Source organism: Sarcophilus harrisii, chromosome 5 (assembly GCF_902635505.1).
Source record: "Sarcophilus harrisii chromosome 5, mSarHar1.11, whole genome shotgun sequence".
Taxonomy (NCBI): Eukaryota; Metazoa; Chordata; class Mammalia; order Dasyuromorphia; family Dasyuridae; genus Sarcophilus; species Sarcophilus harrisii.
The window spans coordinates 191551115-191564232 of record NC_045430.1 but is presented as its reverse complement, the minus strand read 5'-3'; the positions used below and the strand labels follow the sequence as shown (position 1 = coordinate 191564232).

Here is a 13118-nt window from a genome sequence, read left to right as displayed (position 1 = left end):
AATATAATATGTTATGCATGTATGATTAAGTTTAGAAATTCAAAGTATATGTTGGACCAGGCTACAAGAGAAGAAGGTGTCTTGAGAAAATCACCCATAAGTCTTTCATCTATCCCTCAGCTTTCTGAATTCAGAAACCTGCTTTTCTTCTATTACCCAGAAATGACTAGGTACTTGGAGATTGAGTAGCAATAACCAGAAACACAAGTGATGAAGTCCTGCTTTGAGATAAGTGCTTGCTAAGCAAACATGAAATTTTATATCTGCATATCAGTCTCTTCCCAGGAGAGAGGCTTTTTTGAGAAACTAATTAAAGTCACAAGATTTTGTTTTTGTTTTTTCTTATATCATAACAAAGAAAATTGGATATTTTGAAATAGTCCCATCATATCAATTAATATAGTTGGTAGAAACAGTGCTAGAATTAGAATTAAAAAACTAGATTCAAATTTTGGTTCTGCTCTTGTGCAACGGTGGCAAAAAAGAATAAAAATTATGGAATTGAACTATATGAATTCCTAAATCCTTCCTAGCTCTAAATTTATTTTCTCATCTTGTAGCCTTCTCCACCATAACAATATGCCCAACAATAATATTTGGGTCACCTGGTCAAGAATACATTCTTCCCTACTCAATAAGATTGACAAAAAGATAGATCCTACTCTACTGTCCTCTTTTTTAAGTTTCCATGTAGATTAGGGATCCATAGGCTTTTTATCTTAGGAAGTGAATCATCTGCAGTAAATGGAGATTTGAGGTTTGTGTCAACATATTTGTCAAGAGTCAAATTCTGTTTGCTTCCTCCCTAAGACTGTATTCATAATAGTAAGAGGTTATGATAGGGATAAGGAAGAGGGAAGCTTCTAGGATTTCCATCTTATGGAAGAATGAATTCCAGTGCTATAGAATCATATATTTAGATCTGGAAGAGATTTTAAAGGTCATCCAATCAAACTACTTTGTTTTACAAATGAAACCAAGGCCCTTCTGTGAATATACAAGATGTCCCAAAAGTCTTGGTGCACTTTTAAGCTTGGATCAACCAGTATATATATTTAAGTATATGACACTTAAAGAGAAGCCTGAGATGACCAGTTATTAGATATTGATATGTGAGATAGGATCAATAATATGTTAGAATCTTCTTCGATATTTAACCTTTCTGTATTATGAATCCCCCTTGACAAACTAATGAATCCTACAGAGCTCTTTTCAAAGTGATGTTTTTTTAATGCATAAAAATAGAATAATAGGGAAAACCAATCACAATGAAATTGTTATTAAAATGTTTTCCCCACCCAAGTTCATGGACTCCTGAAATCTTTTCATGGATCCCTTGGTGGAGGGATCAATTCAAGGACTCACCTTAAGAACTAATTCTCTCTCTAAGTGTCCTGGTGAAGACTTATATTTAGAACTTTTAAGATTGTCATAGTAGCTTGGTATATTGATATAGCAGATGTGTTCTTACTTGTATCATGAGATCCACATTCCAGTCCTGATATGAACATGTACTGTTCATCTGATACTATATCATCTTGTGCCAGTCACCACATCATTTTAGCTATATTAGATATCTCTCATCTATAGCTCCAAAAGGGTATTTCCAAAGGACATAAACCAAATTGTATTGGAAAACGAACACATTGGAAAATGTAAATTGTAGGAATTGGACCATAAAATTTCTATACCCTTCTAGAATAAATCATGATGTGGTTATCTAAGAACAAATAACATAGAATGATCCTGCCTTCATTTCACATGTATGGAGAAGAAAAGGATGTATCTAAGGTAATCTCTTAAAAATACATTGGGCCTTCACTTTTGAAATAACTTTAATACCCAGTGTCCCTATCCCTCATTAAATCATACAAATAAAACTTTAGCATAACTATGATGCACTTTATGTCAGTCAACTTTTTATTGTTTACCATTTGCCTCATATTCCAGATCTTTTTCTTCTTCTAAAATTCAGCTTCTTAAACTGTGGGTTGCATCTCCATATGGGGTCTCATAAAAGAATATGGAGGTTGTGAAATTATGATTTGTTATCAGTAAATGTTTAATTTGTATGCCTATTTTATATATCTATATATCCAGGTTATGTAAAAATTTCTCAGGTGAAAAGGGATCATGAATGTAAAAAGTCTAAGAAGCCCTGTCGTAGATCATCTCTCTTTCATTCAAAATGCCTACTTTCATATTCTTCAACTATGGCCCCTTTCATCATTGAGGCATTATAGTGGTCCTCTGCCTAGTACTTCACACTGGTCAGATGTGTGGGTGGAACATGTAAATGTCAGGGTGATTCTCTTCATCTCCTAGAGAATATTTTCCATAAATTACTATGGTTACCTCTTAAAAACATCTATTGTGACTACATTTACAGCACATATGCCCAGAATAGAATAAGCCACAGACACTCAGAGTGAGACCACACCAGGACATTTTTATTGTTTTATGATTAATCCACCACTTTTGTTCTCTCTGGCTTATATAGTTCTCTTTGAGGAAATCTATAAGGGATGAAGATGAGGAGGGAAAGAAAAGCACCTCTTCTGGAACACAGGCTGGAAATAGATGAAAAAGCCAAGTCAGGGTCATATGACTTGCTTTTGGTTCCCTGCTGTCAAGTCCACAGCTGGTCTCAAGAATACTTTTTCTTGGCCTAAGGAAAAGACACAATAAGGCTTTTAAAGAACTTAGGAGTTGAAGAGGGTTAGACTGAAAGAGGTTCCATTTTACAGTTAGGAAGCTCAGAATCAAGACTGTCTCTAAACTGCCTCTGAAAAGAAAACTCTAGGTGAATTTTTATTAGGATCCATCAGCTCACATCTTTCTTTTAGTTTTTCTCTTTACCTCTCCACTCTAAATAATACTATAACTAATCTTACAAAAAGTAGGTGAAATTCGTGAAGAATTCCCCCAAACCTGTGGCTTCCCCTTCCCTCAGTGAATCTCCTACTCCCTTAGTTTTATTTGTTCAAGATTTTCCCTTTGTCCCATCTGACCTTCTCCTTTGTCTCACTTACCATAGTTCTCCACACCAGAGCACTGACCAGCAGACCATACAGCATGGCTTTCCCCAGCAGAATCTCATAGAAGAAGGTAGCAGACTGGACACTACGTTGATAGGACTCTGTGGGGACAAAGACCCACCTCCAAAGCTGACCTTTCCAGTTTTATGTTCTCATCATTTCTAAGTCAGGGGATAGGCATGCACCCATCTCCCCTTTCTATAGGAATAGAGTGACTGAATGAGGAAAAATGGAAAGAAATGGTCACTTACCAGAGGTGACCCCACAATCTGTAAGAGAAAATTGTAGAAGATTTATAATTCATCCCACCTTCCTCAAAGAGGCTTTTATTTAGGGTGGCCATGCAAGTTGGCACAAACCCATATTCTTAAAGAAATAACTATTGTGTTCTAAAAAAAAAATCTAAACCCCTCAGTTATTTCTAAATCCAGTCCTGTTCCTAAGATTAGTAGAATGTATGTTGCTTGAAGATATGGATTATCTCAGTTTTCTATTTGTATCTCTAGCATTTACTACAATGCCGGGAAAATTGTAGTTTAATTGTTAAATTGTGCTAGCTTGATTGTCTACCACCTTGAAAACACATCATCACTATGATCTTAAGAATTAGGAAAGGTTAAATTTGGGGGGACACTATATAGACTGTTGAATCAAATAGGTTTTTAGTCTGGAGATAACTCTCTATGAAGGTCTTCTGATAGAAGTTAGGAAGTAGGGCAACTTTAAGCAAATGTTCATATGCAATGAAAGTAATCTAGCTTCACATTAATAGGAAATTAGGTACCTAGTTGGGTCAATGATTAGTGTGCCAGATCTGAAGTAGGAAAAATCTGAATTCAAATCTGATCTCAGATACTTACTAAGTATCTGGCTCTGGGCTAATTATCTAATCTGTGTTTGCCTCAATATCCCCATTTGTAAATGGAGGATAATAATAATACTTACTTCCCAGAGTTGTTATGAAAATCAAATGAGATAATAATTGTAAGCCCTAAGTACCTGGCACATATTAACTGTTATATCAATGTTAATTATTATTCCTTTTTTTATTAACTGAGGGAAGCTTCTTGCCTTCCACTCCCATCTATCATGGAAATTTCCTAGGGGAAAGGATTGTTTTCTTTTTGGTTTTCTGATTATCCATGCATTGTCTACCCAGATTCTCTCTTTTATTTCTTGATCTTATTAGTTCTTTCCTTTCCCTTACTTTTATGTCTTAACCTCCTTCTGTGGGACTATTCTTTCTCTAGGCCCCAATTCATGATATATCTCACCTGCTTTTCCCCAGGTCTGGTCACTGACATTCTGGGTGATAGGTTTGCTCCCATTACCCTTCCAGTCCTCATCCTCTGAGATCCCATGGAACAGTACTTGGCAACGGAAGCTGTTCTTGGGATTGCGCCAGAAGGGAGCAGAAACCCGGAGCCGGCTGCTCAGTGAATAGCTTGAGTCGTTCTTATAAGGCTGCTCCTTGGAAGGCTGAGGGTCTGTGCTGACTCCAACCTGGGTCTCCTGCCCATTCACCCACCAGCTCAGCTCTACCAGGTCAGGGTAGAAGCCTGTGGCCAGACAGACCAGAGTGGCCTTTCCCTTTTTCTCAATCTCTTCCTCAGATGGCTGAAACACAGTCACTTTTGGGGGAGTCACCTTGGTCAGGTCATCTGAAAAATGGAAAGGAGTTAGTATCCAAGACTGGAGAGAGAGTTGTCTTACTATAAAAGGGAGGAAGAAGGATGCTGTGTATCTGTGTATTTATCTTTTCATAGTCACTTGTAATTTCTCTCTCTCTCCCCATATGAATGATTTTTTTTACATCTCCATGAAAACTCCTGAGATGTCTTGAGATTTGCAATCTAAATTTCTTTCTTAAGTTTCTTTATTTTTATTTTGTTTTATTTTTAATTTAAAAATTTCTTAAATTTCTTAAATCCAAATCATTCTCACTTATTGGCCAACAATAGGTCCCAGGTCAAACTCTCAATGTCATTGTTTGGCCCCTCAATGATTTATAATTAAAGTAAATAGCTATAGTTTCTGTTTTGGCCAGAAGCCCAAAAGGATTTGACTGCATAAAAGAGACCCCAAATTTTTGCCTCAGTTCATACTTAGTTTGAATCACTGAATGGGTATGGTTTCAGTCAAATTGAGTCCTATTAAAGACATTAGCTCAAAAAGGCCAAAGTCTCATCCAGCCCCTTCTTTTTATAGATGAGAACCTAGAAAATCTTCCCTGATCTATCCAGGTAGATGTGATCTTTGTAATATGAGATCAGTCATAGCATGATGTAATATATTATATAGGGTACTTCCAAAGTCTTGGTGCTATTTTAATTTATAATAGCATAATTAAAACTATCATTCTTTGTGGGTGACTCCCAGACTTCATTGTGCTGAAGTTTAATACCCTTTTTTCCCCCTGAGGCAATTGGGGTTAAGTGACTTGCCCAGGATCACATAGCTAGGAAGTGTTTAGTGTCTGAGGTCACATTTGAACTCAGATCCTCCTGACTTAAGGGCTGGTGCTCTATTCACTGCACCACCTAGCTGCCCCTATTTAATATTTAAAAAAAAAGCACAGAGACTTTTTGGTATACCCAATATACTAGATTGTCTTTTTAAAATACATATTTTTGATTTCTTGCTAGAGTGAGATCCTCAAGATCAGAGACATTGTGTCATTTGTAAATCTCTTAGCACAAAACAATAGTAAATGGTGCTATGGTTTCACTGAATAGTCTCTCTTTCTATATACAAATCACTTTTCTTTTCCATACATAAGTCCTCGTTGCTCAAGACAGATTCCCCTGAACAACTCCTAAACTTGTCCTTCCTCTAAACTTCCCCATTTTTTTTGATGGTTCCACTATCCTTGTTATCCAAGTTTGCAATTGTGGAGTCAATTTATTCTATAATGCCAGTATTCAGTCAGGTACAATGTCTTGTGGATCCTCTTTCTACAATGGTTCTTGAAGGTCTGGTGGTCTTTTCACTCCAGTGATAAATCTTCTTCTTTGTTCTAGGCCTTATTAACTCCCATCTAGTCTATTACAATAGCCTACTAATTGGTCTCCCAGTATCCACCTCCTCTCCAATCCATCCTCCACAGAACTTCTAAATTGATATTCTTTAAAATATAATAAATCTATGTCAATCTTTGCTCCTTCCAAAATCTTAAGTCGTTCTCTATCTTTGACAATTCCCAAGTCCTGTATCCTAGCCCCAGTTTCTTCTTCTATAAAACAAATTGTACTAGAGGCCTCTGAGACTGCTTCCAGTTTATTTCCACTGAACTGTATTTGTATTTTTAAAGTGGCTTTTGATGCTTCAATCCAAACAAGTGACTACTTGCCTACTTGGTGCTATTGCTGCTGCTACTGTTATTTACTTCTATTTCTGGTGCTGCTACTTAGTGCTACTGTTACTGTTACTGCTACTACACTTACTACTGCTGCTGCTGCTACTTAGTGCTACTACTTTGGCTACTCAGTGTCACTACTACTGCAGCTGGTGCTGCTATTGCTATGTACTATTGCTCCTGCTGCTGCTGCTACTACTCCTTACTAATACTACTAATATTTATTACTTCCACTATCTCTACAACTACTGCTGCTGCTACTTATGGCTAATATAGTATGTCCCAAAGTCTTAGCACTCAGCTAAGATTAGCATTAAGCACTAAGCCCTGGAGGGCACTTTGTATTACCAGTGTTTGCATTATTAAACATTAGTAGTTTAAACTGCACTCAGACTTTGGCCACTTGTACAATCTTATATGTATCTACTACTTTGCACTATAGAGGAATTGTGGAGAAGAAAGTCTGGATTTGGAATCAGAGGATTTAAATTTAAATCCTGTGTCCATCTCTTACTAACTCCTTGACCGGAGGCTATGTGTGTAATCTCTCTGGGACTCTATTTCCCCACCTATAAAATATTGAGGTTGGATTAAATCCTTCCACATCTAAACCTATGATTTCCCTTTACTATGATCCCCATAAAATAGATGTTATCTTCATTTTATAGTGCTCAGAAAAATTTTGTGATTTAAACTAAGGTTTACATGACAACTTTGGTAGAAAAACTGAGACTAGAATCCAAGAATTGTTTTGAAGTCCAAGGCATTTTCTGTCATGTCACTCTACTATCCACTCACTGTGTTTGTTCCTTGTTGTGTGTAGTCAATAGTATGAAGAGAATGCATAACTCTCTATTATTAATATATTTGATTGAAAAATATGTAAGTGTACATATATAACATCTGTCTATACAATCGCTTTGCATGCATTTTGTGAGTTTGTCTCATGCTTCCAGACCTCCAGGAACAATTAAGTTTCTAGTGTCCCATTAGACTAAGTTCTCTTCGGCATCTCAGGAATTCCTCAAGCTCCTTTGTTTCCCAGATCTCATATAGCTCAACATCCAGAAGACCACAACACAAAGAACTCTGTACCCAGAAGATCTAAAACCAACAGCTCATAGAAAGATCTCCTATAGAAGCTTTGGTGCATTCCCTTTCTTTTCAGAAAATGAACAAAATCTAGTGTATAAAAGATAAGGTGGACATGAAATTGAAAAGACTTGGGTCCAAATCCTGGCTTGGTCACTAATAGACTGTATGATCTTGACCAACTCATTTCATCTCTATAAACTTCAATTTCCCTTAGACACTGAAGTTCAGCTTTGAAAACTAGAGGTTGAATTTATTATATATTTAGAAAAGGAAAGCTGTACATAATTAAGATCTGCAGTTTGATGTGCAGTCCTATTTTTCTGTTGTACCATGCATGTGGAAATGTCTCTTTTATTTGATGTGTTTGGGATAAAAATAAGGAATTAAAAAAATAAACTTCAATTTCCTCCTCTATAAAATGAGGGGGTTGTGGTCCCTTCTGTTTCTAAATCTATGAATCCATCATTGTCACTCTATTCAATACGACTATTATTCATGCTTCTCTTTGAGAAAATAGCTAGATAATATTGCTGATTAGAATCAGCAATATCTGGTGGGTTTAGCCTCCTAAATCACCTTAAAAGTTTTTTCCATTAATAGGACTGATTCTTGGTTATACAAGGACAAGAGCAATTTGTGCAATCATAAATAATGCTTATACTTCACCTCTCTAAAATTCAGTTGCCCCATGTCCAAAATTATTAAACGGAATTGGATTAGATGCTTTCTCATGTACCCTATAACTTTAAATCCTATTACTTTCTCAGACACTAGAAATCCAGGGTGAGTAGATAAAGAAATAAGACTTAGGATTTTGTAACCTAAATGGGAATCCACTTTGAAATGCCAACTCATCTTGGTTCCAATTCTCTCCTGACCCATCACTGTTTCTGTCTCTCCATTTTGGTTTTCTATCTTTATTCAACAATCATCATAATCATTGTTATCACTAAATACCTGAATGTTTACTGATATAGAATCTTGTGTCAATAATTCAATAACTTTAAAAAGTTTCCTAAATGCAGAGATGCAAGATTGGGTCTTGTGGGGGATTAAAAAATGATGACTGAATTCTTCCCTTCAAAGAGCTGATGTTCTGGGGCATGGATGGAACCCAGGGAGTACCAGATCTATACCAATTCCAGTCCTCTGACTCCAAACACCTTTTCGCTGCTTGGCAAGGTCTCATTATCAATCCCCACGGGTTCCCCCCGCAGATTTTTTTTTCTTTAGAATTGTACCTTTCTTCTTTTGTCCAATGGAGAAGACCTGGGTCTCTCCCTCCATTCTCCCACATGTTCCCTCCCTTCAGAAACCAAAAAAGCACTTTCCCATACCTAGCTTACTCATCCATGTCTGGAAAATCCAAAACAATTCCCCCTCTCCCGTCCTCCAGCTGGGGTCCCAGTTCCGACCTCCTTTTCTATGAGAGCAAGCTCACAATATGCATAAGGGGGGCGGGGGGAGGTTGGTTCACCGCTGGGAAGACCGGACTGACTGGAGCTTTCTGATACTCCCTTTGTGGGATAAATCTTCCTACCCTGCCCTTCTGTCCCCTGGATGGTGATTTCGGAATACCAAGGGCGCCGGCTCGGGAAACGGGGAGAATGACTTACCTGTGACCACTAACCGGGTACCTGGGCCGAACTGCTGCTCATAGGACACAGAGATAGAACGTTGCAACCAAACCTCGGCGGCCCGTTCCCCAAGTCTGTATCGGTTTTGTTCCCAGTCCAACCCATCCCTTCACCTGGCTCTGACCTGTCCGGCATCCTGCCATCTAACTTCTTATCCCAAAGCAGTAAAAATCCTCAGTGAGGCAGAGGAAGGAGCGTTTAGGGATAGAAAGTGCACTGAGCCTCTCCTAACCATAGCTGCCTCTTCCCAGGTCTGGGACCTCCCTTCTTGTCCCCGGCCGTGGGGACCTCCCTGAGTCAGGCATCAGCTGCTCTAGCCCTGGGACCCTTCCGGACTTTCCATCTCCTAGAATAGCTGCCCAGAGTCGCTTACCTAGGACAATCAGCCGACTTCCAGATCCAAAAACCTGAGTGTTAGCAGAACACAGTTCCCAGGCCCCTCACAAAAACTGGACCCCAACCTTCTTCGGCACTGCCTATCTATCCCGAAAAAAGTAATCCCACCCAGGAGACTCTCTAGACCCTCCAGTTGGGATCCCCCCAGGCTTACCTAGAACGATGAGTCGGGAGCCAGCCCCAAAGTATTGAGTATCTGTGCCCACAGCAACACAGTCTGGCACACAAATAGCCGAGGAATAATGGATTCCTCTTCCCAAGCCCGGAGTTCTCGCTCAGACTGCTGCCGTCCCAACCCTGCGCTCTGCCCTGAGTAGGAGTAGGGTAGTTTGAACCCACTTACCCAGCACTATCAACTTGGATCCGGCTCCAAAATTCAACTGCCCGGTGTTAGCACAGCAACTGGGGCTGCAGCTTAAACTCTGGAAAGCATCTGATGGGCTTCACTCTGCTGCCTAATAATCTAGGAGACCCCATCACTGTTCTCCCCTCGCCCCACCAGTGACCTCACGATCTTCAGAGGGAGTTAAGGGTTGGGGTAGGGAGAATTAGGTAAAGTCCATCTGAAAATGAAAGTACCCTCTCCCCAAATCTTTAACTCATGCCCTCCTCACCAAATACAGTGAGCCTGGTCCCGGGTCCAAAATGAAGCTCATTGAAACACTGTAGGGAAGAATTTAACACGAATCTGCCTCTATCCTGGGGATTACTTCCTCCCTTTAATTACCCCCACTCCTACCACTCTTCATTGTCGACCAGAAAAAGCAACTAAATAAAGCTGGATATGCTTAAAGGCAAATTAACATGAGGGTAAAGGGAGCAATTTCGAAGAAGGCACAAAAGTACGACTTTTTTTAAAAAATTACATTGTAAAAATACCGATTCTTCATTGGAGTGACTCCTGGTTTGTGATGTGTGTGTGAGATGGACACCTTTGACAAAGTGCTGGAAGTTATTTATTTCTCAGAAAAATGATTTTTATTTTTAAAATCATATTGGAAGAAAAAGCCAAATTTGACTCAGAGATTACTGAAATTAAAGATGTATTTTTTCCTAGTCCATTTCCAATAGAAATATGGCCTTCATCATTTCTTGTCAGACCACTCAAAGCAAGGGAGAAAGGGAGAGTTGTTCTTCTTCTTCTTCTTCTTTTTTTTTTTTTTTTTGGCAGACATCTCAGAGTCTCATTGTGCCCTACCTCCCTTATTTACTGTCATGATAAAACCACTTCAAGAATGGCCACTCCCCTCAATCTCCCTTTTCTCAACTCTGAGGAGATTTAGAGGAAAACAAGTGTGTCTGAAGTCTGGCAGAGCAAGGTTTGTCAGAAGGGTAAAGGAAGAAGTCATGAAGTAGAAAGTCAAGGGAAAGCAGGATGTACTTGCATTTCTACCTAGATGACACCCACCCTGAGTAGAAAACCAGTGAAGAGGATTAAACCATAATATTTGTGTTCCTTTTAAGACTAGAATTTCCAGTGAAGTAGAGTGGACAGGACCAAGGTAGAAGGAAGATGCTTCTCTTTACTTAAAAAGTTATCACAGAGAGTAGCTAGTTGAGTCTCAACAGAGATAATATCCTTGAGCAAATTACAAGAGTTTTACAGTCTTCAAGGGGGATGGGCATAGTGGAAAGAAAATCAATTTTCAGACTGTCTGGTCCATTTTTCTTCTGCATAACCAATCTCAATGGTCGCCCGCCATAAAAGTAATATTGTTCACATTTCTAAGAATAGACATCAATTCATTGGCACACTAGATAAGGGCACAATTGCTTGTAATTGCAATTTGTAATCTCAAAAGTATTTCTTAGAACCCTGAGAAGCTAAGAGACTTGACCAAGATTCCAGTCAATCTGGGTCAGAGCTGGAGCTCAAACTCATTTTCACAGTCTTTAGGATGGCTCTCTGGCCAATAGATCAAGCTGATTCTCAAACTGACCTCAGAACTTTAAGGCTTTGCAAAGGTTTCCCCACCCCCCACCCCCACACAAATATCATCTAATTTAATCTTCACAACAACTCTGTTAGGTATTATTTTACAAATGAGGAAAATGAGGCTCATTGAGATAAAGTGACTGTCCTGGAACACATAGCAAGTGTCTAAGGCTGGATTCTGATTCCGAGTTCCTGAGTCCAAGTTTAGAACTGTTGTCTACTTCAACACCAACTCTAATGAGAGGAGATGATTTTCAGTGAGAAATGACATATTGTCTTCCAGACAGATTTAGGCAAAATGGCAAATCAAGTAGAGTTTGTGATCATCCCCTCTCCATTTCTGAGTCTCCAACCTCTTAGGAGTCTCTTGTTCTGATAATTCCTGGCTCTCTGCTTCTCTAGATCCTGTGATAGCCCATTGAATACTTGGGGTCTTAACACAACAATCTCCCAAAATTATGTCTTATTCAGACTCCATCTTTGCCAGTGTTTATCACATTAAGAAGGACAGGACACTAAAAAGGAGAAAAAGTTGTTGATCAACACTAGTAGGATGGTTAAGATATTTTGAAAACTTTGATTGTCTGTCTGTCTGTCTCTCTCTCTCTCTCCATATATATATACACAAACACACACACATATGTGTGTATCTATACATATACATATATGTGTGATAGGGATCTATCTATATATACACATGCATACCATATGGGGGAAAAAACTCTATCAAAGAGGAATTAGGCTAGTTTTCTTGCCATCAGAGGTTAGGAACTAGAAGAACTTCCTAATACATCAAGAAGATGTATGAATACATACAGAATAATGTATTTAATGAATACATTAAAGAATAATGAAATTCTTTTTTAAAAATGAATTCATCTAAACAAATCCAAACATTCTGGAGAGCAATTTGGAACTATGCTCAAAAAGTTATCAAACTATAAATACCCTCTGATCCAACAGTGTTTCTACTGGGCTTATATCCCAGAGAGATCTTAAAGGAGAGAAAGGGACCCACATGTACAAAAATGTTTGTGGCAGCCCTTTTTGTAGTGGCAAGAAACTGGAAACTGAGTGAATGCCCATCAGTTGGAGAATGGCTGAATAAGCTATGGTATATGAATGTTATGGGATGTTATTGTTCTGTAAGAAATGATCAGCAGGATGATATTAGAGAGGCCTGGGGAGACTTACATGAACTGATGCTAAATGAAGTGAGCAGAACCAGGAGATCATTGTGCAAGATTATAAGATGATCAATTCTGTTGGATGTAGTTCTTTTCAACAATGAGATGATTCAGATCAATTCCAATAATTTTGTGATGAAGAGAGCCATCTACATCCAGAGAGAGGACTGAGGGAACTAAGTGTGGACCATAATACAGCATTTTCATTTTCTGTTTTTTCTTGTTTTTTTTTTTTTTTTGCATTTTCTTTTCTTTCTTGATCTGATTTTTAGTGTGCAGCAAGATAATTGTATAAATATGCATACATATGTTGGATTTAACATGTATTTTAACATATTTAACATATATTGGATTTCTTGCCATCTAGGGGAGGGGGTGGGGGAAAGGAGGGGAAAATTTGGAACACAAGGTTTTGCAAGGGTCAATGTTGAAAAATTACCCATGCATATGTTTTATTTATGTTTAATTTAAATA

At 38.4% G+C, this 13118-nt stretch overlaps 1 gene segment (V, D, J or C); it reads right to left on the bottom strand.

The window, feature by feature from the left end:
- Positions 1-2425: 2425 nt before the first annotated feature.
- LOC100930025 lies at positions 2426-10270 on the bottom strand. The segment is given in 7 exon segments: positions 2426-2668; positions 3033-3139; positions 3290-3307; positions 4313-4699; positions 9105-9236; positions 9676-9738; positions 10261-10270. Coding segments are annotated over 7 exon segments (738 nt in total).
- Positions 10271-13118: the final 2848 nt, after the last annotated feature.